Genomic DNA, 24,189 nt, shown 5'->3' with positions numbered 1-24,189 from the left:
CCTCCATTGGTCAGCGGCACCTGAAAGAGCAAGAGATCGAAGGAGCAGTGCTGCTCCTGCAAGAGACGAGATGGTGGATTTACTTTGCTTTATACTTTAAACAAAGATGCGTTCTACAAAATGGGGGGCACAAATAAACAAATACTTGTCCAATAACGCCCGCCCCTTTTACCTTTTCTATATCCCTCTCCTGGACTGGGACAAGAAGAAACTGGAGAGGGAAACAACATCTACACCAAATTTTCAGCAATACAGACTGACACTGTCCAGAGACACCTATTATACACCATCAGCAAACAGCAACAAGGGGGGTCAGTTCAGCTAGTACAGGTCAAATCAAAGAATCACCACACCCAAGTGTTGCGCCCCGTCGATGATGATGACGATGTCGACGACAGCACAGGAAGCAGGGTGGAGCTGGTTAGCACTGGAGGGGGTGCGAACAAATTACAATCTATGGTGCTGCACCCTTCCGCTTCAGCTCTTTGGAGGAAGGTGCGCAGGCCCCCAACCCTACACGTTGTTAGCCATAGGCGGAGGATGCCCAAGACCTTCGTCGAAAGAATCCATGCGAAGCAGCTGTCCTTTACCTACATCCTACAATTCAACCATCCCAAGCTTTCCCCTTGGTGTGGGGATGAGGAGGGTAACCCTGCATACTTCCTATCCTCTTTCCACAAAGTATACCTGTACAGATGCAACTACTCATTTGCGGCGACTTCTGCTGCTCTTTGCCTCATCATTTCATTTACAGCAGCCCTCCTCCTGGAATCAGACTGCTGTTGCAACCTTCTAAGGTGCTCCTTGAGATCCCTGTGTATAGTTTACAAGTAATCAGGTTTTATTGCAGATGGTAATGCTACATGCAATAGCACAATTGAATTGTGCTAGGGAGAGAGAATAAAAGTGGAATGAATTAACACACCTGCACCGCGGCACATTGCATTCTGAATCTTTGCAAGCTCGGGCATGGAGTTGAAGCATGTACCACATTTTCTTGCAAAGGACACAGCCTCCAGAAGCACGTGTTTTGCACTGCATTCCATGACGGAATAGTCCCTTGACTTTCCGGCAGTTAGGATACTGGCAACTACCAGAGCGGCATGTTGATGCATGTACCAGAAGATCAAGCATCTTCCTTAGCTGCAGCATCATGAAAAAGAAAATCAATTTAAGCAAGTGATTCCAGCAAGTGCAAGTGACACATGATCTAACTGAAATCACATCTTCTAGCAATGGTGGAACAAGAACATTTAACTCGTGGGAACAACTAAAAGAAGGCTTTACCTGCTGAACACGCATTTGCCGAGCTTCTGCATTTTGGGCATCACGGTCTGCAGCTGATGGATGGTTTGTTAAATTGTGAGGATGATTGACTGCTCCTTTTTGGAAACAAGCATTGCACACATCGAAATCTGGACAAACTTCACATCGCCAGCCTTGACCAGTTTCAATATCATGACAGCAGACATTGCATGTAGTGACAAATGCTGGTGCAGTTGGATTGTGTAGGTGGTACAACACCATCATTGATGAGTGCTTTGCGCGGCGAAGTGTGTCATACTGATAATGGTTCCCTTGACAAAGACTGAGAAATGCTTGCCTGGTGTCAAAAAACTCACTTTCTAAGATGTCATCTCTATCTTTTGTATCTTTGGGCACCCCGATAATATCAACCTAAAATAGAAAGAATCACAAAATATTTTAGAGATTATTTGCTCCAGTTCTATACAGAGAATGAAAAGGGTTAGTACCAATCAACTAATATCTTAGAGACTATCTGCTCCTGCTCTACACAGAGAATGAAAAGGATTGGTACCGGATGGAGCATATGCGTGTCTCTACTGTTACTCGGGTGCCTCTCCCGGTCTTCAAGTTGTTGTTCTGCATCATAACACCTGCAACAACAAAAAAAAACAATTTCAACAAAAGAACCTAACAAGAATTTATAGTTTATCCACCTTGAAAACCTATTTACGAGACAAATATTTAAAAAAATGGTGACATGGCCATCCGCAATGTTAAATGAAATATGTTTACGAATGGCAATTGAAAGCAATGGAGATTGCATGGAATTGATTGATTGATTAGGGTAAAACAAGGGTACAAATATATAGGCTGGAAGCCTAAACCCTAAAGGCAGACCCCTGCCGACCTAATCAACTGGGCCTTGCCACAATGGCCGGCCATAGCCCAGGCGCAGTACACGCCAGGGCCCATCACGCAACACACACATATATAATGTCTAACACCCCCCTGCAGTCTGATCGTCGGCAGCCTGGACGTTCAGACTGGACCGAAACTCCGTGAACACCGAAGATGGCAGGCCTTTGGTGAAGATGTCGGCGTACTGAGAACTGGTAGGAACATGAAGAACGTGGACATCTCCTGTAGCAACACGCTCCCGAACAAAGTGGAGATCAATCTCGACGTGCTTGGTGCGCTGATGCTGAACGGGGTTGGCAAACATGTAGACAGTGCTGATATTATCGCAGTAAACCAATGCAGCCTTACTGAGAGGAACGTGCAGCTCAACTAGGAGTTGGCGCAACCAGGACACCTCGGCCACGGCATTGGCAACAGCTCGATACTCCGCCTCGGCGCTCGAACGAGAGACAGCAGTCTGACGCTTGGAGGACCAAGAGATGAGATTGTCACCAAGAAAGACAGCATAACCTGAGGTAGACTTGCGAGTGTCAAGACAGCCAGCCCAATCTGCATCTGAGTAGACCACAAGATCAGCCTGACGAGACGGTCGCAACAGAAGACCTAGGTGTAGAGTGCCTCGGATGTATCGCAAGATCCGCTTGAGAGCAGCAAGATGAGGTTCTCGAGGATCATGCATGTGAAGGCAAACCTGCTGTACTGCATATGCAATATCTGGACGAGTGAAAGTCAGGTACTGCAAGGCACCGGCGAGACTGCGAAAATCCGTAGGATCTGCAACTAGAACACCACCATCGGTAGAAAGCTTCGGATTCGCGACAATTGGAGTGGCACATGGCTTGCAATCAGACATACCAGCTCGCTCAAGAATATCCATCATATACTGCCGCTGAGAGAGTAGAAGACCAGCACCAGACCGTTGCACATGCATCCCCAGGAAGTGATGGAGCTCACCAAGGTCCTTCATAGAGAACTCCTGCTGTAAAGCACTGATGACACGTCGAAGCAGCAGGTAAGCAGTGTCGGTGCCCTGGTGATAGACGAACAATGAGGTATCGGTCTTGGCCTCTACAAAACCAAGCTGAATGATGTATGAGGCGAAGCGGCTGTACCATGCGCGCGGGGCTTGCTTAAGACCATAAAGAGATCGATTAAGCCGGCACACATAATATGGATGAGCGCTATCCTCAAAACCGGTAGGTTGGGAGCAGTATACTGTCTCGGACAGATTGCCATGGAGAAAGGCATTCTTGACATCCAACTGATGAATCGGCCAGCTGCGAGAGAGTGCCAAGGACAGAACTGTGCGGACAGTAGCAGGTTTGACAACCGGACTGAAGGTCTCATCAAAATCAATACCTGAGCGCTGTGTGAAGCCACGAAGCACCCAACGGGCCTTGTACCGTTCCAGCGTACCATCTGCCTTGAACTTGTGCTTGAACACCCATTTGCCGCTAACAACATTGGACTGCGGTGGTCGCGGAACCAAATCCCAAGTGTGGTTCATCAACAGTGCATCGTACTCCTGCATGGCAGCACGCCAATTGGGGTCGGCGAGGCCCCCACAGTATGAGCGGGGAACCGAAGAGAGCGACGAGGCGGTGTAGATGGACGGGAAGCGAAGCCCACTCTTTGCACGAGTGGTCATCCCGTGCTGGTTGGACACCGGCGGCGGCGGGACAGCACCACGGGGAAGCAGTCGCGTAGCAACCGGCCCGTTGACCAGCCGTCGAGAGAAGACGTGGACGAAACTCCAGAGAGGTCGAGAGCCGGTCGGTGGCGAGGCCATGACCGGTGGGCGTGGCACCGGTCGCTTGGTGAAGACAAGCGGAGTCGAGGAGTGTTGTGCAGGTGAAGGCGCAACGGTGGCCTCTGGAGAAGCCGAAGGCGCCGCTGGAGAAGCCGAAGGCGCCATGGGTGCCACAGCCGTTGGCACCACAGCTGTGGGCGCCGTAGCCGTCGGGGAGACGCCTGGATCAGGGGTGCCTGACGTCGGTGTCGGAGATGCGGCAGGAGCCGGAGTGCCCACAACAAGGGGCGGCCCCGACGTAGGCTGCACTGTGGGCGCAAGGGACGGCGCGACCGTGACCGCACGTGGCCGTGCAGCTGGCGCCAATGGAGTACCTGCAAGCAAAGACTGTACGGGTCCTATGGGAGCCGGTACAAAGTCAGTGTGATCTGAGAGAAACTCAAAATCGGCTGTAGCAGGAGTGGTAGGCTATGAAGAAAACGGGAACGAGGTTTCATCAAACACCACATGGCAGGAGATGAGAACCCTGTTGGATTGTAAATCAAGGCAGCGGTACCCTTTGTGATTGGCTGAGTATCCAAGGAAGACACACAATGCTGATCGAGGAGCAAGCTTGTGAGCTGCAGTGGCTGAAAGGTTAGGATAGCACAAACAACCAAAAACCCGAAGATGACCATAGGTGGGTGCGACTCCGAACAAAGCGGAGTGAGGGGTGGATGATTGCAAGGTTTTAGTTGGGAGGATGTTTAGCACATGTGTGGCTGTGTGGAGGGCCTCAACCCAATAGGGTGGAGGCATGCTAGCCTGAAACAATAGGGAGCGAGCAACATTATTAATGGTGCGAATCATGCGCTCAGCTTTACCGTTTTGAGGCGAGGTGTAAGGGCAGGACATGCGCAGAAGGACTCCGTGGGTGAGGAAGAAGGTGCGCATGCTGGAGTTGTCGAACTCACGTCCATTGTCGCACTGGACGGCTTTCACCATAGCACCGAACTGTGTGCGAACATGTGAGAAAAAGAAAGTTTGCCAGTGTGGAAAAAGTGTCAGATTTAACACGTAGAGGAAAAGTCCACAGGTAATGAGAACAGTCATCGAGAATAAGCAAGTAATATTTAAATCCAGAAACACTAGGAACTGGTAACGTCCACAGATCACAGTGAATGAGATCAAAATTACTAGTAGCACGAGAGTTCGATGACTGAAATGGCAAACGTATATGACGACCTAGCTGACAGGCATGACAGATGGAGCTAGGTTCTTTATTACAGAACGGGACGACTGAAGCGACTTTTGCTAAGACCTCATGACCGGGGTGACCAAGGCGGCGATGCCACAGAGCAGGCGAAGATGTGGCAGCGAAAGCAAGCGCCTGGGGAAACTGCAATGGATACAGCGGACCGGAGCTATTGCACCTGATGAGCACCCTCTGAAACGCCAGATCCTTCACAGAGCAACCAGCGGGGTCAAATTCAACAGAGCAATTGTTATCGGAAGTAAACTGGCGAACGGAAATAAGATTCTTAATAAGTCTAGGAGAAACAAGAACATTATTAAGAGATAGACTACCAAGAAGAACCGTAGCGCCAGTGCCAGTGACAGGAAGTAAAGACCCATCACCGACAACAATTGATGAAGGAAAAGGGTACCGCAGAGGTAAAACATGTGAAAGGGTGTGAGGTCATGTGAGAGGTAGCACCTGAGTCGAAGTACCAGTCAGTCTGTGGAGGCCTGCTGGAGGGACATGGTGCTGAAGGTCGAAGCAAGCGACTGCTGATCCCAAGATGCGCCATTCATGGGGTTGGAGAAGCCAGGGGGCGCCTGCGGAACAGGTGCCGGAACGGTGCCGTAGACCGGAGGAGGCATCATGAAGCCGTAGTAGGGCAGCTGGGCAGGCTGCACCTGCGCCTGCAGTGCCTGCTGCTGGGCTTTCGCGGCTTGCTGGTGGGCGACCAGGGCATGCTGCTGCGCCTGGTGTTGGGCTGGAGCAGCAGCAGGCTGAGGCGGTGGAGCGACGAGCGGACGTTGCATGGGCCACATCTGGATGGCACCCGTCCAGGGGTTGTAGAATGATGGCCACTGCGCATTGGCCGCCTGGGTGGGCGCGGTGGAGTTGTGGCTGCTGGAGCCACCACCACCTGTGGCAGGCTGAGGAGGGCCGCCGCCCTTGGTCGCTTTGCCGCGCTTGCCACGGCCACCTTTACCTGATGAAGAGGGGCCGCCAGACCCATCAGCCCCCCCGGTCCCCTTGCCACGTCCAGAGCCACGACTGGACTGACGCTGAGGGGGTGGCGCAGAGGGGGTGGAGGAAGTGCCGGCGAGGAGGGCGGAGGATGGAGTAGACGCCTTCTCCGCCATAGTGATCTCTTCCAGAATGAGGTCGTCGCACACCTCCAGGAAGGAGGGGAAGGGACGACCCCGGCGTAGGTGGCGGCCGATGGAGGCGAACTTCTCATTGAGGCCGCGAAGGACGTTGAGGACGAGCGTACGGTCAGTGACAGGCTCGCCAAGATCGGCGAGATCACCTTGCACAAACGTCCGAAACCGGGCATCAAGATGAAGAGCGCGCGCTTCCTTGTTACCAAGGAACTGGGCCTCGATGGCGAGCCATGTGGTGCGGGCGGTGGAGCCGTGCGCGCTCTTGCTGAGGACGATGTCGACGAGGTCGTTGGAGAGGGTGCCGTAGAGCCACGACCGAACGATACAGTCTATCCGGGTCCAGTCAGGGGAGATGCGCGCAGGTCTGTCCTGCAGGACGTGGTCTTGCCGTTGGTACCTCCCGAGAGTAACGAGGAATTGTTCGCGCCATCTGGAGTAGCTGGAGGAGTTGATGTCGAGGACGACGGGGACAAGACTCCTGATGTTCTGCACTGCCACCGCCTGGGCGTGCAGATTCAGCAAGGCGGCGGCCTCGTGGATGAGGAGGGCGCCGTGCAGGTCTCTGCCGGCGTCGCCAGGAACAGAGACCTCAGAGGCAGAGTCGATGTCGTCGTCGTCAGGGTCGGCGGCCGCCTTGCGCTCAAGAGCGGCGCGGTCCAGGGCCAGCCGCGCGCACGCGGGCGGCGGCATCGTCGCGCTCCTTGGACGCGGCGGCGGCCTCCTCTTCGGCCAGACGGGCGCGCTCGAGGGCGGCATCGCGCACGGCCTGACAGGCGGCGCGGGCGTCCGCCTGTTTCTGCGCCTCAGCGTCGCGCGCCGCCTGGGCGTCGGTGTCGGCCTTCCTGCGGGCCTCGGAGGTGAGGGAAGAAGAGCCAGCCATCAGGCAACGACGATCGCAGGGATCGGTGCGAGATGGGTAGCGCCGTAGGGGTCGCGGCGAACTAGCGGCGCAGGGGCGCGCGCTAGGGTGCGGAAGCGGGATCGTGGGGATCCCAGACTCGTGATACCATGAAAGCAATGGAGATTGCGTGGAATTGATTGATTGATTAGGGTAAAACAAGGGTTACAAATATATAGGCTGGAAGCCTAAACCCTAACGGCAGACCCGTGCCGACCTAATCAACTGGGCCTTGCCACAATGGCCGGCCATAGCCCAGGCACAGTACACGCCAGGGCCATCACGCAACACACACATATATATTGTCTAACAGCAATAATATGGGAGATTACATCATTGGATTGCTACATTGCCTTGCTGGGTACTATAATTACCAGCCATTACAAGAAACATACTCGGCGGTAATGCTTATAAACATTGAGCGTAAGCAAGAATAGGTAAATCTTAAATCATATATGTGCAGTCCAGCATGGTCCAATATTGCCAAAAGAATTCAACTTACTTGTCACAGATGTAAAAGCTTCTGCATTGATGGCAAACCCAACGTCTTCCTGACACCATAAGGACACAACAGTGACTACATGAATACTGTAAATGGACCATAATGAAATCTTCCTTCATAGGATATATGGTTTCTCCAAGCTGCATTCACCAAAAATGAATTGTGGTAAATATGCTACCCATGTAGCACAAAATCCAAGTATGTGAACAAAGAGACTTAGGGTGGGAGGGAAGGACAGGCATATTCTATGATGCTAATCCTATTTCATGGGCATCCGACCCTGATCATTAGCCCAGTCACCCATGTAGGATGTGGCAGCTACAGATTGGAAGGGAAGGCACATGAGGAATCATGGACCACAGCGAAGCAAGTATTGCTACAGTACTTTTTAAATATATCGCCAAAGTATTGGCCACAGGGATCGCTACAGTACATAATCAAATCGTTGAACACATTTACCTCTTAAACTGTAAGTTACTTTTTAAATCTGTTTGAACTATTTCGCTATTTAGAAAACTAATGCAATAGAACAAGATCATACATGAATATATATATCGAATTTTTGAAAAGAAAAATATTATTCTACGTAGAAATAGAGCATGGGGGCATTCTTTTATATGCTTGGAACATTTTCGTTTGTTCTCAAAACAATTCCTATTTTTTGTATGAATTTTTTTCTTGTTCAGACTATTTTGTTTTTTTCTCAGAAAAAAAATCTATTTTGATGGAACATCTTTATTTCTTACCCAGAATAATTTTGTTCTTGGAATGTTTTTATTCGTTCCAGAACAATTACTAATTTTGACCGAAATATTTTTCCCTCAGAAATATTTTTGTGCTCAGAATAATTTTTTACATCTTTATCTGATGGCCCAACTAATAGGCCCATTTGTTCTCTTATCTGATGGGCTTATGGGCTTACCTATTTGTGAACAAAAGGGTCACCTCTGTCTAGTACCACCCATTAAAGAGCATTAGTAAGAAACACACAGAAATTCTATTCTTTTATATGCTTGGAACAATTTCATTTGTTCTCAAAACAATTTCTATTTTTGTATGATTTTTTTTTCTTGTTCAGAATATTTTTCCCCCCAGAACATTGTGTTTTGTTCTCAGAAAAAAAATTATTTTGATGGAACATCTTTATTTCTTATCCAGAATAATTTTTTTCTTGGAATGTTTTAATTGTTCCAGAACAATTACTAATTTTGACCAAAATATTTTTCCCTCAGAAAATTTTTGTGCTCAGAATAATTTTTTACATCTTTATCTGATGGCCCAACTAATAGGCCCATTCATTCTCTTATCTGACGGGCTTGTGGGCTTACCTATTTGTGAACAAAAGGGTCACCTTTGTACAGTACCAACGATTATAGAGCATTAGTAAGACACACACAGAAATCAAGGAAATCAAGTAAAATCTTTACCTTTTGCATCAGCATTGCATCCTTGGAAGCATTCCCACTGAGATCTGTCTGGCCAGCAGCTTTAAGAGCTCTTTTTGTGATAATCTTCTTTGTCTTACTCTTCTTCTGAAGCTTGCGGTCATCCTCTTCTTGACGGAGTTGACTGATCATATCTTCTGCAGCTCCTGGCCAATAATCTCCATCGAAGTACGGCAAGCGAGCAGCAGTCACCTTAGCCTTGCACTCCCCCATAGTAATGAAGAAATGGTCATAGAGATTTGTCAGCTCAACAACAATTTCCTCCTTAGAAGCTTTCCGCAGCATAGATAAGTACCTGAGTATCGAATATATTAGAATTGAAGGAACGAAAGGCAAAAAGAGTAATCAATTGGCAATCCAAGGTCTTACCACTCACGCAGCTTGTCAGATTTTGGAGTCTTTTGAATCTCAGGATGGCAATATAAGATGTAATCTTCACCCTTCAAAGGTGGGCAAGCCCATATGTAACAGCTTGTGAATCCACGCAGTTTACAGTATTCAAGATACCCTATCTGTACACAGTGAAGAAATATTAGACCAAAAACAATCTCTTGCTCAAAGGGGGAAAAAAGCAATTTCTATCAAATGTTTTTCATACAGTTCTGACAAGCCTGGTAAAACAATGGATTCGTATTAGTCACAAGAAACTCAACATAGTAGATGGTGAATTACCAGAATTTCATGATACACGAATGTGCGTAAGGCCTCTCCCGATACTGTTTTAATCTCAGGTCTGAAGTACTTAACAGAATCCAAGTATGATAAATAAACACGACGCTGGTTTGGGAAAGAGCATTCTGCACCAAATTCTTGAACATACATTCCAAATAGGCATACTTCCACACCTTCTATTTTCTGGAACAAGAGAACAGCCTGTCCAACATTTCATAAAGATACAGTTGCAGAAATTAGTTTGCATGTGTGAGACCACAATTCAGGCTTCAAATGTCAAGAACTTCATACCTTGGACTTGTAAGGGAACTCTTGAGGGTAGTTGTCTTCTCCATAAATTTCCATAAAACGTGGTTTAACCTCCAGCTTCTTATCCACAGATGAAACAACCCTGACGACAAGACCTTCCGCTCCAGGAATCTAACATGTAAGGAACAGTTAGAGGTAAACTTTTGGAGAAAAGGACACTATACCAGGAGTCCAACTTGCTGGGTGTACGAGAAAAGAAAAAAAAAGAATACTTAAACAGCACATACACATGGTAAACAAGCAGAAAGTAAATAAATAATTGTATACCAAGGTAATTTTTCCTGCTATCTAGCATACCATCCTATTATAGTCCAAATAAAAACCTGAGTACTTCATGGGAAGCTGCATCAGTACAGAGGGGATAAAAACCTGTCATGCATGACATTTGTTACCCACTTCACGTGCTATGGTGATGATTTTTTTTTCTCAGACACGCAGGAGACCTGCGCATCAATATATTAAGAAGAATGGGGTAGAGAACCCCACAGCATTACAGATGACAGGGCCTGTGACCCGCCCTTCTTACAGACAAGAAAGCTAACTTACTCTTAGGCAAAAAAACGCCCAGGAGCACTAGACCAAACACACCTAAGTGGCTGTAGTTGCTTGGGCAAAGGAGGAATGAAACTCCTCGAGCCCCAGCAAAAGACCACTGCAACAACTAGTTGCTATGGTGATGTTGGTCGTAGCGGAGCAAAGCAACCAATTTTGTCCAGCCTATTTGCTATCCACAGTAAGCTTATATTCTTATAGACAGGGCACTCCCAACTCTCACCAAAGGCTATTATCTCGTTAATAAATAACAAAGAACCGTGCCAGCAGAAATATAAAATGTAGTGCTTACTGAATCAAACTTCATCTTATAAGCAAAGCTCATTGTGCTTGAATCTTTTCAAATTGCAATAAAGAAACTGCCTTTCCACGCTATGGGATTGGAACATCAGGTAAACTAAGCAAAGCATATTTGCTTGCTCCAAATTGCCACAAAGAAACAGCTTGTTGACTTTTATTCTCCATCTTGTAGATTGCCCATTTTAATTCATATTAAAAGTCTTGGACAATTAGCAGAATAAATGTAAATGTGAGTCATAAGTTCAAATTTTGATTTAATTGGTACGTTTTCCTCAAGTCACTTAAGGTATAACCAAGCTCTCACTTCCCAGTTGGGTCCATTCAGCATATCAACCTTCATCTAATCTCACTAACTGACTAACCTCATCAATATTTTTCCCAGCAGCAGCCGCACGGTCCTGTTTCTCCTGCTTAAGTCGTTTAAAGAGCCGATCTTCAATATGATCACTAAGAACAGTTCTTGGCAGGTCTTTCGCCCCAAGAACTGCACTCTGTGGTAAAGGCTTGCGCAGCCCACATTTCACCTCCTCAACATAACAGTTGGGGCAAGTATATTCAGCTTGTCCTCCATCATTTCTTCTGCCATTAAATAGAGCACAAATTTGATGTTGCCAGCATTCACACTTGTCACACTGAACCCACTGCAGAATGCATCATTTGAAAATGTTTAGCACAGAAAAAAGACATCAGAAAATGTGAGCTTTGATGGTACGATCGTATCAATGTAAATGAGAGACTTACCCATTCTTCCGTTTCCTCATCATTTCGTTTTTTCTCTAACTTCGCCTTCAAAAATGCTTGCCCTTCAACCTCGATAGTCTCACCACGGGACTCATTGTAACAAGGGATACAGAAGTAATGGCGTGTATCACCAGTACCTACAGTGTAGTATGGTGCATTTCGCTTTATCCGAGCTCCACAAGGAGAACAATATATTGGTGGCGGTTCGAAAGTAAGCTTCTCCACTCTACAGAGCTGGCAAGAGTTCTCATTCTCAGAGTGACCAATAGCTTGATTCTTTTCAGCTTTAGCCTTGCTCTGTCAAATGATGGAGCATTTAAAAGTTAGTTCCACCCATAAATATACTGTACGGTTGAGGCACAAGTTTACCAGAAGCATGTGAAACAGCAGCATGCACAATAGTTTTAGCCAAGAGTAAATTGTTGTATTTGCAGAAAAGTACGGGATAACAAATCATCCCTAATTTCTGACAAAGAGGGAGCAATGCCTTATTTTGTAAGATATAGCACAAGTTGCAATGCCCTAGAACCTAAGAATAATTTTCCACAACTCCCATCCATCTTGGAAAACAAGGATGGGACTAAATCAAGCCCCATCTAGTCCCAGGCATGTAAAGAATTTTCTCCAGACTTGCTAACTAGTGCCTGGCAAAGCTATATTGTTAAGTACAGTTTGTAATTATTAGAGGTGCAAATGGGTGCCCCTTAGGGTATCCATTGCCCCTCTTTAGTTCAAAAATTTGTACTAGTTTCTCAAAATGAGCTCCCACTTTGAAAAACTAGTACAAACTTTTGAACTAAAGAGGAGCGGTGGATACCCTTAGAGGCACCTATTTGCACCCCTAGTAATTATGTTCTAGTTACTACAGTAGCAAGGATGCAAGGGAGAGAGGAATTAGCTATCGATTGGTAAAAACCTTTCATAACCAAGGATCCTGTTGGGTTTCACACTTTCATCTCTAGCCTACCCGAATTGTTAACAGGCAAGCACAAACTACATTTTTTATAATCACAATTGTCAGCTCTCTAATCATCTTTGCAATTTTTTCAAAAGAAATAAAACACAAGGGGTTACTTTTAGAAAAATTCATACCTGACCAACCCACAGCCTTAGGCTGTCGATATGTTCCTTTATTTGTTCTGGAGTGAACAATTCAGTCAATGAGACACCTTTTATTTTTGGTTTTCCTGATTTAGACACTGTGGCATCTGCTGGGTCATTTGTTTCATTCTTAACCTCAATGGCTGTTTCACTTGTCACTTTGTCAATGGACAAGTTCTCTTGCTTGATGTTCATATCATTCGGAGCACTTGGGTTATGCCTTGTAGTCACATTTCCATCAATACTGTAACCACTTTTTATAGGCTTTTGCGGAGCTCGCATGTCAGCCTTTGCATCTATCTCCCGTTTCAAATATGTCCCTCTGTTACTGTGCTCAAGCTGCTCAGGCTGTGTTTCCTGCAGTACAAAGCCTGGGTTTACATGAGGATTGGAGGTTACACAGATATCATTCTCTGGAGCACTGGGTGATGGAGGCTGCATCTTTAAACGTTTTGGTACAGATGGTTGATCATCAAACACTTCAGCTGACACTGGGTCAACATTCATTCTATCACCTTCTACCCCATTCATGATTCTTTGAGTCACATTTTGTTGAGCAAGTTTTCTAGACTCGAGAGCTTTTTGCTTAGATGCCTGTTCAGTCGATTGGCGCAAAAACTTCCTTACAATGCTGCATACAGGACACTGCTCATCGACACAAGTTTTATAATGGTGAAAGACCATTTTTGACCTACTGCAGCTCCTGTATGAACAATCTTTTCTTTGACAGTTCTGAAAATGCTTCAAAAGCTCTTGCACCTGAACACAGCCATGAAACTTACAACTCCCAACAGGATATGTGCATGATTTTGCATGAAACAGTAACAGCAACCACCTTATCTGACGGAGGTAATGGATATTTCCAGTGACCTGTTCGAATCCCCCACCTGTGGGCTTTGGCACAGCAGGATCAATTGAAGTCACAGTGCAATGAGAAAGACGCCAATCAGATGAAAATGGTTGTTGCGCTCCATCCTGTGTCCTGGTTCTTTGACAAAAATCTTCATGTATTTGTTTTTCAAGTGATGAATTAGTAGTCATAGGAGCCTTTTCCATTGTTTGTGGCTGCCATTGAGGCCGCAGCATTTGGTCTGCCTGTGATCCTTTCAGCCCATAGCTCACATCATTGGAACCGTCATCAAGCTGCGGATTAGAGGGCAACAATTGCTGAGAAACATGTGAGGCAGAAGCATGAAAATTTTGAGAGCCAGACAGATTGCCAAACATCTGCCCTCCTTTAACATTGTCAAGAGCATTTCTTTGTTGGTATTGACCCGGGAAGCTTGGAAGATCAACAGGATCACTAGCCTGCGAAGATACCAATTCAGTGTGTGGCAGAGTACCCTGTTCTGACAGTTGCATTGAATGGCTGGAAGCCATTTGAGACTGTTTAAAGGAATTGCTCCTCAGCATAGCCTGCTGATGCTGTGGATTTAGCTGCTGTTGATTTATATGATAGTGATTTTGCACAAACTGGGAATTGGGCGGCACCTGATGTGGCATTGAGTGCTGGCGTAGTAGTTGGTCTTGAGTCAACTGGGACGACTGAAAGTTCACCTTTTCTGGTTGATCCAAAACCTCAGTTTTTATCTGAGACTGTGGTTGAATAGACTGGATGTTTAACTGATTGTTAACCAACATTGGATTCATTCTTGATCTAGACTGCAAATTTGCAACATTCATGCTCTGACTATTCGCTGTGGTTAAAGGTGTAGAGCCAGCAGCATAAAAACTGCTGGAACCAGACATATCAACTGATGCTACAAAAAAAAAATGCAGTTTATTTACTTGCAATGCCACAATTTTTAAACTAAATGCATGATAAATTACTCAATTAGAAACAGTAATGCCAAGCTTAACAAAAGGAAGCTGTACCACCTCCCTAAGTACAGATCATATAGGTTGTTTGCTTATGAAAACTCTAGAACCTTCTATTATGTACTGCAGAAAGAGGAGAGATGCAATGTTGCCACTATTTAGAATCATTTCATTAATAACAATAAGCTATAGCACTGGTTCAAAGCTAAACAGAGGACTTAGATAATCACTGAATTATCGACAGCAAACCACACACGCCTACAAGCTCCATCTGAAGATATTCAGACTGGTACTACGGATACTAAATCGGTAAAAGTATAATCGCACTCCTTGGGTCAGGCAACACATTAATTAGTAAGCCGGCAACCCCAGCAGCAAGTAAGTATAAGAAGCAGCATGTGCTATTTTTCTGTGTTCCCTAACCGGTGAAGAATAATCCAACTAGTTAGTTTGGGCTACTGCCAACAATAGATTTAAATGATGATACTATACAGGTTCAAGTTTGGACTAGAATCACTGCGACTTTCCGATTGGTGTTCTTTGCAAACAGAACGTCAGGTTATGACCTATAGGACAATCATCCATAAGATGGCAGTGAAAAGAGGATGCATAAGCCAAAAGACAGCAAGCTTACTCGGTATTCTCTGCTGAGGGTGCTGATTGAATTGTTGCTGCAGAGGTTTGGGCGAATTGCCATAAGGGTTTGATATATTCATATATGCTTCTGGTGCCGAAGTCCTGTTTGTTAACTGCATGTTTGACCCATGCAATCCTATTCCACCATTCATGTGCCCATCTGATAGACCATATGCAGACGAGTTGTCCAGCATGCTTGAATGTATCCCAGAATTACTGTGGCTCCCAATGTGCTGAATTTGATTGCTATTTTGGTTGCTAGAAAATTGCTTCTGGTGCTGCATATGTGGTGCCACAGCTGACTCACCATTGAAATATCCGGTTCCATTTGAATAGTCAGGATTGGCAGGTACACTCTGTTGATTACTGAATCCTGGAGTCGGGATCATATGAGGTAGTTGTCGCTGAACACCAACTGAACCCATTGTTGATTGGATGCTATTTGGGGTAGAATTTTGTGCAATGGTGTTATTTAAATGTTGGTACCCATTAGACATCGAACCTGCACAGAGGAATAAGATTGAGCAGCGGAATATAAAGAGACTGGGAAAACAAACTAAGAATATATGGTGGGCCAGTTAGGCACTGCATAAGTTTCCACTTCCTGGCTTCTTGCTAAAATGATCAAATCTATTTCCTGACAACACAGAGTAAAAAGGCATGCACCTGGTTTACAGGTGTAGCCAACAGATATATTTTTAGTATAAGGCGTATAAGCGAGACCGTCAAAGAGGTGTGCCCTTTTTAGCATGCAGAGCTAGATCATGGCTAGAGGAGAGCTTCAGGTAATGGAAACCACAGGCCAAAGAATTTGGAATTAAAATTATATGTACCTGGCATCGAGGCACCCATGTTGGCATTCTGAGGAACCATGGTTGAACCAGACGATGAAAGAGTATTGTTGTCTGTGACATAAGGAATCCTAGAATTTCCACTGGTGCTTTGCGTCATACCAGGTGTTGGAATCATCGTGCCATAGCCAGAGGAAGATGCTATTTGCCTTGACACTTGTGGGTTTTGTTGATTTTGCTGGTTCTGAGCACTCAGGGTCTTAATAGCAAACTGCAATTGTGGCTCAACAGGTCCCTTCGTCATATTGCAGTAGTCATTCTGTTCAAACAATACCAGGATAAAAAAAAATCAAAATCGTGAAACAGAAAATTTTACTTTTTGTCCCTAAAAAAGTAAGTGATTGCTATTAGACCAGAGCATTGCAACAGCAAGGGGAAGGCGATAGCAGTACCCTGTTTGGGAATTTCCTATACAAGATCTCCTCAAGCCGCTTTGTAAGTTCCGGCAACCGCTTCCGCCACTCAGCCGATGATTGTTTACTTCCTATATACTCGAATCTGCCGATTTAAGAATAGTAAAAAAGATCAGTGCTATACCTGGTTGAAAAGGTTTGGGGACTTGGGAAGGGGATTCAATCAATCTCAAAATGTGAAGGGAAGCCAGTAACGTAAGTAATGCATCCATTGTCTCCTTCGTAATTGATGAAAGGATATAACATTAGCTGTACAAACATTAATTGGTAATATTTATTGCCAGAGCATCTTAACAATCTGGATTTGCCGCTTAGTGTCAGGACTCAGGATATGCCGCCCTTCTGCCAGCCGAGACTCACTAGTTCAGTACAATTAATACCCTGGCTACAAGAATAGTCTATTTCAGTAAAGTCAACAGCAATAAACACTTACATCTTTTCACGCATAGCGGTCCGAATCATCACAAACTGCTGGTCCGCCGCCATATCCTGCATCGGCTGGTGCTGCTGGTGCTGGAGCCCGTCGGCACCACCAACACCAACGCCGAGACCGCTGTTGGCAACCTGATTCATCTGCGCTGCTTGCCCAGACATCTGCCCGGACAGGTGGGCAGCCTGCCCCACATTCATCTTCGCCGCCAGACAAGCCTCAGGTCATCCCGCGCAGAGCCGCTGGATGCAGCGGACCCCAGATGAGCAAGTGTGTGAAAACAAAAGGATTCAAAGGAGCAAACTTTTTTTCAGCACACACCGCAATAGCAGGAAATGATCTATCTTGCGCTGAACCCGAGCTAGAATGCCTCCCAATTGAGCAGAAACAGCACTGTACCAGCGGTGTCATGTATCAGCGCAGCAAGCGAGCGCCGGCGCCCACGCTGGGGCAGCTCGCGACAACCATGCAGCAGCGATCAGAGCCCACGCGCGCGGTCCGGGGCCCAGGGGCGTGGACCCGGGCCCGCGAATTGGAGGACCCCTGGGGTCGGCCCGCCCGAAACCCTAGAATCCCGGCGTGGCCACGCGGGGGGGGGGGGCGGACGAGGCGGCCGGCAACTGCGACGATTCGGCGCCGGGACGGCCGTACGGCGGCGAGCGGCGGGGGCCGGGGCAGCGGGGTTCGTGGATTCGGAGGAGGTCGGGGATTTTGGGGGATTTGGGGAAAAATTGTCGGGGGCGAGCGACGCGGGGAAGGAGAGGGGAGGGAGGAGGAGGCGTCGACCAATCGCGGATCTGCGCGGGTTCGGGCGCGGCGGGTCGCTGCGGGTGGGCCCGGGGAACGGCGGCTCTAGGCTCCGGTGCAGGGCGGGGGTAAGGCTGTGTTTAGTTAAAAAATCAAAATTCCAAATTTTTTTCCGGCACTTGCATGGAGACTTAAATCTAGATGAAATAAAAAACGCATTACGACTGCTGCCTGTAAATCGCGAGACGAATCTAATGAACCTAATTAGACCGTAATCAAAAGCTAAATTGCTACAGTAATGCTACAGTAAACAACCTCTAATGCCGGATTAATTAGACTCATTAGATTCGTCTCGCGATTTACAGACGAGTTCTGTAATTTATTTTGTGATTAATTTATGTTTAGTACTTCAAATGTTGAAAGATGCTTTTTCAAAAATTTTACGGAGCGCAACTAAACAGGGCCTAAATGATTGGGTGCAAAAATAGCAAGCAGAGGGGCAGCAGAGGTGGAGTGAGGCTGCGGCGGGTTCATTTCACACGTGCGCGTTCGCCGCTCGTTAAGGCTGTTGAAAGATTGACGTGTCTCTTTTTTTTTTGCTTCAGTTTCAGTTATCTAACGTCAGGTAACGGAAAACTGTTTTTTTTTTTGTTTTCGTTTCGTTCTAGGGGAGTGGTAGCCTCGCCGTGGAGCACATGACTCGTATGATCTACATAGTCAGCGGCGATCGTCTTACGATATTTTAGAGTACAATTTACTTCTGTATGTTTTTGTATAAATTGTGTAGACATAAAAAAATAAGATGGTGTTTCGAATAAAATTTGAATATGAGTGAATGGTAATAAAATATCTCGTTTCTCGAAGCAAACACTTCTTCAACAAAAGGAGAGAATTCAAAATAGAACGGAAAAAATGGAGTGAACTAAATGGTCTTTATGCAACTAAACCAAAGAGTGATCTTAAAGGACTTTGCTTCCACACAAGTGAAAACTAACTTGGATCCTAGAAAGTGTAGCATTAGGTTCTACTTGAATGGTTGTAAGGGGAATATAACTTGTACGAATGTTATTTGGGATGTGAATATTTTTGTCTTTGCCTTCACAATATTTTTAACTTCATTAGTTTGTAAATATTCATTCTCTCAAAAAAAATAGTTCGTAAATATTTGATGCATTATTTGCTTTTAAGGTATTGTCCTAAACTTAGTACTTTCTTTGACCACAAGAAAACACTTGCCAAGTTTATTGTCCAAGGGGTTTAGCTAGACTTGGATAACTTTGCTTGATCAAGAGTCATTTTCTATTTTTGAATTCATTTTCTATTTTTGAATTCAATATTTCAAAAGTTATTAGTAGTAATAATAATTTTTTGATTTAATAAAATAATAGGATTGTGATAATGTATTTGGGTGTTTCTCATTCCCTCTAGGCCTCCACACTTCAAATTTTCTATTCATTTTTTTCTCTAATAAATACGAGTGCTTTGAAGCTCCATTAAGGAAGAACCATCTTGTCCAGTGATGGGGCTTCTCGAGGCTCCAGGCTCCAGGCTCAATGCAAAATGTACTCTAGGCCCTGTTTGGTTGCGCGATGTAAAAATTTTGAAAAAGCATCTTTCTACATTTGAAGTACTAAATATAGACTAATCACAAAAATAATTACAGAACTCGTCTGTAAATCGCGAGACGAATCTAATGAGCCTAATTAATCCGTCATTAGATGTTATTTACTGTAGTATTACTGTAGCAATTTAGCATCTAATTACACCCGATTAGGTTCATTAGATTCGTCTCGCCATTTACAGACAGCAGTCGCAATGCGTTTTTTATTTCGTCTAGATTTAAGTCTCCATTGAGGTGCCGGAAAAAAATTTGGAATTTTGGTTTTTGCATCTAAACACGGGCCTAGTCCCTGGGCTCTGAGGCCAAGTCATGATGAGGGCGTTGCTAGTCGGAGTTACGGACAGGGACATCGTCTGTCAAAGTCGGGTTAGAGTGTCCGCAATGGTAATAGTTAGTACTAGCTATTTGGTTAGCTGATGTAGAAATAGGAGAGAAAAGAAAAGACTATTTTATACTATTGGATCCACATGAGAAATAGGAGAGAAAAGAAAAGACTATTTTATACTATTGGATCCACATGCTCCTCTCACATGTTCTTAGGCTACATGAAATAAATCAGCTATTTGCTCATCACTAATGACTATTCTTTCTCCTATTTTTTTATTGTCACATCAGATCTAGCTAGTCAAATAGCTAACTATTGTGGACGCCTTAATGTGGAAATGGAAGGCCGCAATGGGTGGTACCAATGAGCCACTAGAAACGTAAGAACGATGGCAGGACGGAGACTTCACACGTTGAAGGTGCTTGTCATCGAGGGGCTCAAAGGATGAAGAAAATATTGAGTCGCAGGGGAGGTGGAAAAATTAAGGAACAACGGAGGTATGGTATAGTTGAGCTTTAAAAAGATAGCGGCACGGGTCTCTTTTGGGGTATCTCTTTCAGAAAAAAAAACAAACAAACAAACAAAGAGGCAAGACATCAAATAGCAAACTGTGTCAAGCCTGCATTTAACAACATTTCACCTAATTGTCAAGTGTGCCAAAGCAACCAATGAGGGAGGTTTCTCAAATCGCTATGTAGCCTAGATGAGTTGGCTCATGAATAAGCCACATGTGGACGGTCAACATCAGGTGCCATAAGATTATATAGTTAGATGCCATTATCAGGCAACACGAATTCAGGAATTAGGTTCTCATATTTAGCCAAGTCGAACACGACGAAGATAAACATTGCATTCCTACAAGCAGTACATCTTCCTGCAAACAAACGCCTTCTTCAGATATACAATCTTCTTCAACTGATTCAGTCCTCGTGCTTAACTGAAAGTGATCCTGACACTGAGCTGTACTTCAATCACTTCCTCCATCATAGCGCTATGAGTCATTCTGCATGAGAAAAAGAAGCCCATGACAAATTATCGCATTTTTGGTCTTTTTCCAGGACAAGGATTATTCAGCTTGCTTCGCTGCAAAAGTCAGAATGGGTCCTGAATGCAAGCAAGGATAGAGCAGGCATAATGACGTATTAGTGCAAAAAATTCACCAGTTCTGTGATGCTCATCAGCATTATTGTTCTGTGTATCTGCCAGGAGGGATGCAAACTGCTCACAGAGAGCATCATGGTTCACAACCTATAACAGGCAACAGTGTACATCAGTTACAGTATATTTAAACTGCATTCCCATTATCCAAGAAAAATGCGAATAAATTTTCTGACACGAAACAAACGTTATGAATCTTCGGTTTTGCAGGTCTTGCTAAATAGTCACGCAACGAATATGATCTGTAACTCCAAACTCCAAGGGGAGAGGTCAAGACTCAAGGGCACCCCTATTTAATTATAGGAAGATTTTTAATTATTTCCAATGCAAATTCTTCCAATCCCAGACTTAGCCATCTCAAAACATCTAATCTATAATCTTCACTGAAAATGCCAGTAATGCCCCCTTGTCTTCTTCCTCTCCTTCCCCTCATACTGCCCTCTTGCCACCGGACATGGTGCCACTTTCATCCATGTCATGGCCACCTTGCCAACGCATTGAGAGGCAGACAAGTTCAACATCCATGATGCTGGTAATGGTGTTCACCCCAGGGGTTCAAAATTGCATATAGTTTGGTCCTGGACAATTTTTGGAATGTAATGTCAGTTTTTTTTTACCGGAGTCATTGTGCCGGATGAAGATGCTGTCTCCCTAGACGTTTGTAGGTTCTGTTGATTTTGTTGGTTCTGAGCGCTCAGTGTCCTGATAGCAAACTGCAATTGTGGCTCAAGTGGCCCCTTCATCATATTGTAGTAGTCATTCTGCTCAAACAATACCAAGATCAAACAACCAGAATGGTGAAACACAGAATGAGCCAAGTTTACTTTTGTCCCATGAAAAGTACGGAGTACTTGATCACAAGTAGACCAGATCTGCAGAAGGAAATAGTAGGAAAGATAGCAATACCTGGTTTGGGAATTTTCTATACAAGACCTCCTCGAGCCGCTTTGCCAGTTCTGGCAACCGCCTCCGCCACTCGGAGGCTGATTGTTTCCTTCCTATATACTCAAATCTGCCAATTTAGGAATATTAAAAAAACAAATTCCAGTCATGTACCTTCTATTTGGCTCACAAAATCAGCCACAGACCGAAATCATTGCGGCTTGTAGATTCAAAAATTAATGGGAAGTCAATGACTAAGTATTACATCATCCACTTCAGCATTCGTAATTATGGATAAGAAATCACTTGTAGGCTATACTATTTATAGTCAGATGATCTAAGATTCTAAGCAATTTGGCTCTGCCACTTATAGTTCAAAGATATGCTGCCGTTCGGCCAGCCGAGCCTCACCAACTCAGTAGTGCACTTAGGCTGACCTCACCAGCGTCCCGCGGAAGCGTCGAGAGGGCGACGTGCGTGCGACGTGGCGGGCGGGCGGGCGGAGGTGGCGGGGCCGTGGCCGGGCCACGTGTGCGGTGGCAGCGTGCGTGCGACGGATGAGGGGGACTGGTGAGGTCAGTCTTAGTTAGACCAACACTTCACATGCTCAGAAGAAAACTCACATCTTTTCGCGCATAGCGGTTCGTAGCATCACGAACTGCTGGTCCGCATCTGCTCCTGAGGGGGCTGCCATGTCCTCCACCTGCTGGGGCTACGGAAGCCCCGTCGGCGCCGGCGACACGATAGTCCGATGACGGAGACGACGGGGCGGCCGGGTTGGCGTACGGCGACGGGAGCGGGGGTCGCGGAGGAGCCGAGGAGGAGGGGGGTTTTCTAGGGGGAAGGAGTAAGGAAATTGTCGCGGACGAAACAACGACGCGGGGAAAGGGCGAAGGGAAAGAGGCAGGGGAGGCGTCGCGCCGTCGCCGTTGGCCGACCGCCGGTATGCGCCGATCCGGTCATCGCAAGTCACTGCATATGGGCCCGGGACGTACCATCTGTGGAGCATGCAGCATGGACGTATCGAACCCGGGACTTTTGACTCGTGCTGCGACTTGCAAACATGCCGGGCAATTTGAGGATATTCTCTGAATTTACTGAGATTAATCTCACTTAACAGGTTGTTTTTTCGGTCACATTTCACAGGGTGTTGTGAACCTGACCAGAGTTTTCCCGTGGCAGCTACTCAGCTGCCATCGCCACTAGTCAGCACTTACCAAGAGTCAACAAAGTAGAGGTCGTCCTCCCCCGTCCGTCCCCAGGGGCGACTCGGGCGGGTCGCGTCCACCCCCCCCCCCCCCCGCCGCCCCCCACTCCCGGCCTCCACTGCCCCTCGCCGCTACCGGAGCAGCCGCCGAAAGTCCGCGCGGCTGCTAAGATGACGGCGGGGGCCCTTCTCCCGTTTCAACGTTGCGGTCTCCGTTCCCCACACCGTCTAGGCCGCCGACCCCCCACTTCGCCGGTGCTGCGCCACTGCGGCCATGGCTCTTTGGAGCTCCTCGCGCGGCTGCTTGGCACATGCGGCGTCGCCCCGCCCCCTGCAAGCAACTTGGCAAACAACGGCGTCGACCCCCCCCCCCCCCTCCCAGATATGGGCGGGGTTCGCTGTGACCGCCGCCTCCACGCCGCCGTGCCCCATGGTCGTCACCCACAGTAGTCCTCGCGCTGCTGCTTGGACGGCTGCCTAGCAGCGGCGGCGAGGGGGGCCCTTCTTCCTCCTCCCGTAGATCTGGGCGGAGGCTTCCCTCCTCGTCGTCGTGGCCGCCGCCCCTGCCTCCCCCCACTCTCCGCAGCTCGCAGTTCCAAATTGGGGGCACGGGGATCAGGTGCTACGGGGCCACCTTCATCAGGGCTCCCTTTTCGGTGCTGCCGGTGAACGGTGGTTGCCTTTGGTGAGCCTTGTTGTCGCTTCGTCGTCTTCTGACTGCAGTCTGCAGGTGACGGACGTGGAGCATGGGGATACAAGGGAGCTCAAGGTGAAAAGCGTGCCTGACATGTTGTCGGTGCTCTTGACGGCGGCATCCGAGGACGTCGCTCACCTCCTTGGAGGCGTCGATTTAGCTCTTGAAGGTGACCCCAAGCTAATATGGCGCTGGTTCTGGTGCAAGGCTGATTCATATTGTGGTCTTCCATTGTGGGTCACGCGGGTGTACTCCATTTGGCGTCTCTGCTCCGTCGGCGCGCTCCTTGCAAGTGGTGACATCAATTTTTTTGTTGGCTGTTTCCACTTTTCACCGCCCCCCTGCAAGGTTTCCTCCCCTTGCACAGTGTTGGATGGTGGTACGTGGGAGCCCGGATGTGCTTTTAAAGGTGGCTCTGATTGCATCGAAGAGGATATCGTTGTTTCCAGTGAGCCTTGGTTTGCGCCGCTCCCGCCACCTTTAGTCCCACTTCGTTGGCCTGACCCTTGGAGGGTGACAGCGGAGCGGCGTAGCTACGAGGGGTGGTGTGGAGGTGCAATGGTTGCAGTGTCTCTAGCAAGTATGTTGTTCGGTG

The 24,189-nt window shown here is 46.8% G+C and overlaps 1 protein-coding gene across 5 annotated transcripts; it reads right to left on the bottom strand.

Moving 5' to 3' along the window:
* Positions 1-71: 71 nt before the first annotated feature.
* Positions 72-22,518, bottom strand: LOC120654604 (probable histone acetyltransferase HAC-like 1). 5 transcript variants are annotated; one of them, XM_039932179.1, is made up of 17 exons: positions 17,282-17,788; positions 16,964-17,202; positions 16,510-16,615; positions 16,100-16,376; positions 15,265-15,768; positions 12,804-14,566; positions 11,712-12,008; positions 11,333-11,611; positions 10,101-10,229; positions 9,810-10,010; positions 9,507-9,649; positions 9,120-9,432; positions 7,693-7,832; positions 1,820-1,898; positions 1,288-1,677; positions 926-1,143; positions 72-813 (listed from the first exon to the last, which is right to left on the bottom strand). In XM_039932179.1, exons 2-17 carry the CDS (start codon positions 17,158-17,160, stop codon positions 702-704), a joined length of 5,148 nt encoding a protein of 1,715 aa, XP_039788113.1. In that variant the 5' UTR covers positions 17,161-17,202; positions 17,282-17,788; the 3' UTR covers positions 72-701. The 5 variants fall into 5 exon arrangements, with proteins under 5 accessions (XP_039788113.1, XP_039788109.1, XP_039788110.1 ...); XM_039932175.1 differs by having other exon boundaries at positions 12,804-14,572; positions 17,282-17,786; XM_039932176.1 differs by having other exon boundaries at positions 12,804-14,572; positions 17,360-17,786.
* Positions 22,519-24,189: the final 1,671 nt, after the last annotated feature.

This window comes from Panicum virgatum, chromosome 1N, assembly GCF_016808335.1.
Source record: "Panicum virgatum strain AP13 chromosome 1N, P.virgatum_v5, whole genome shotgun sequence".
NCBI classification, from domain to species: Eukaryota; Viridiplantae; Streptophyta; class Magnoliopsida; order Poales; family Poaceae; genus Panicum; species Panicum virgatum.
The sequence above is the reverse complement of the archived record's forward strand: the minus strand, read 5'-3'. Positions and strand labels throughout refer to the sequence as shown.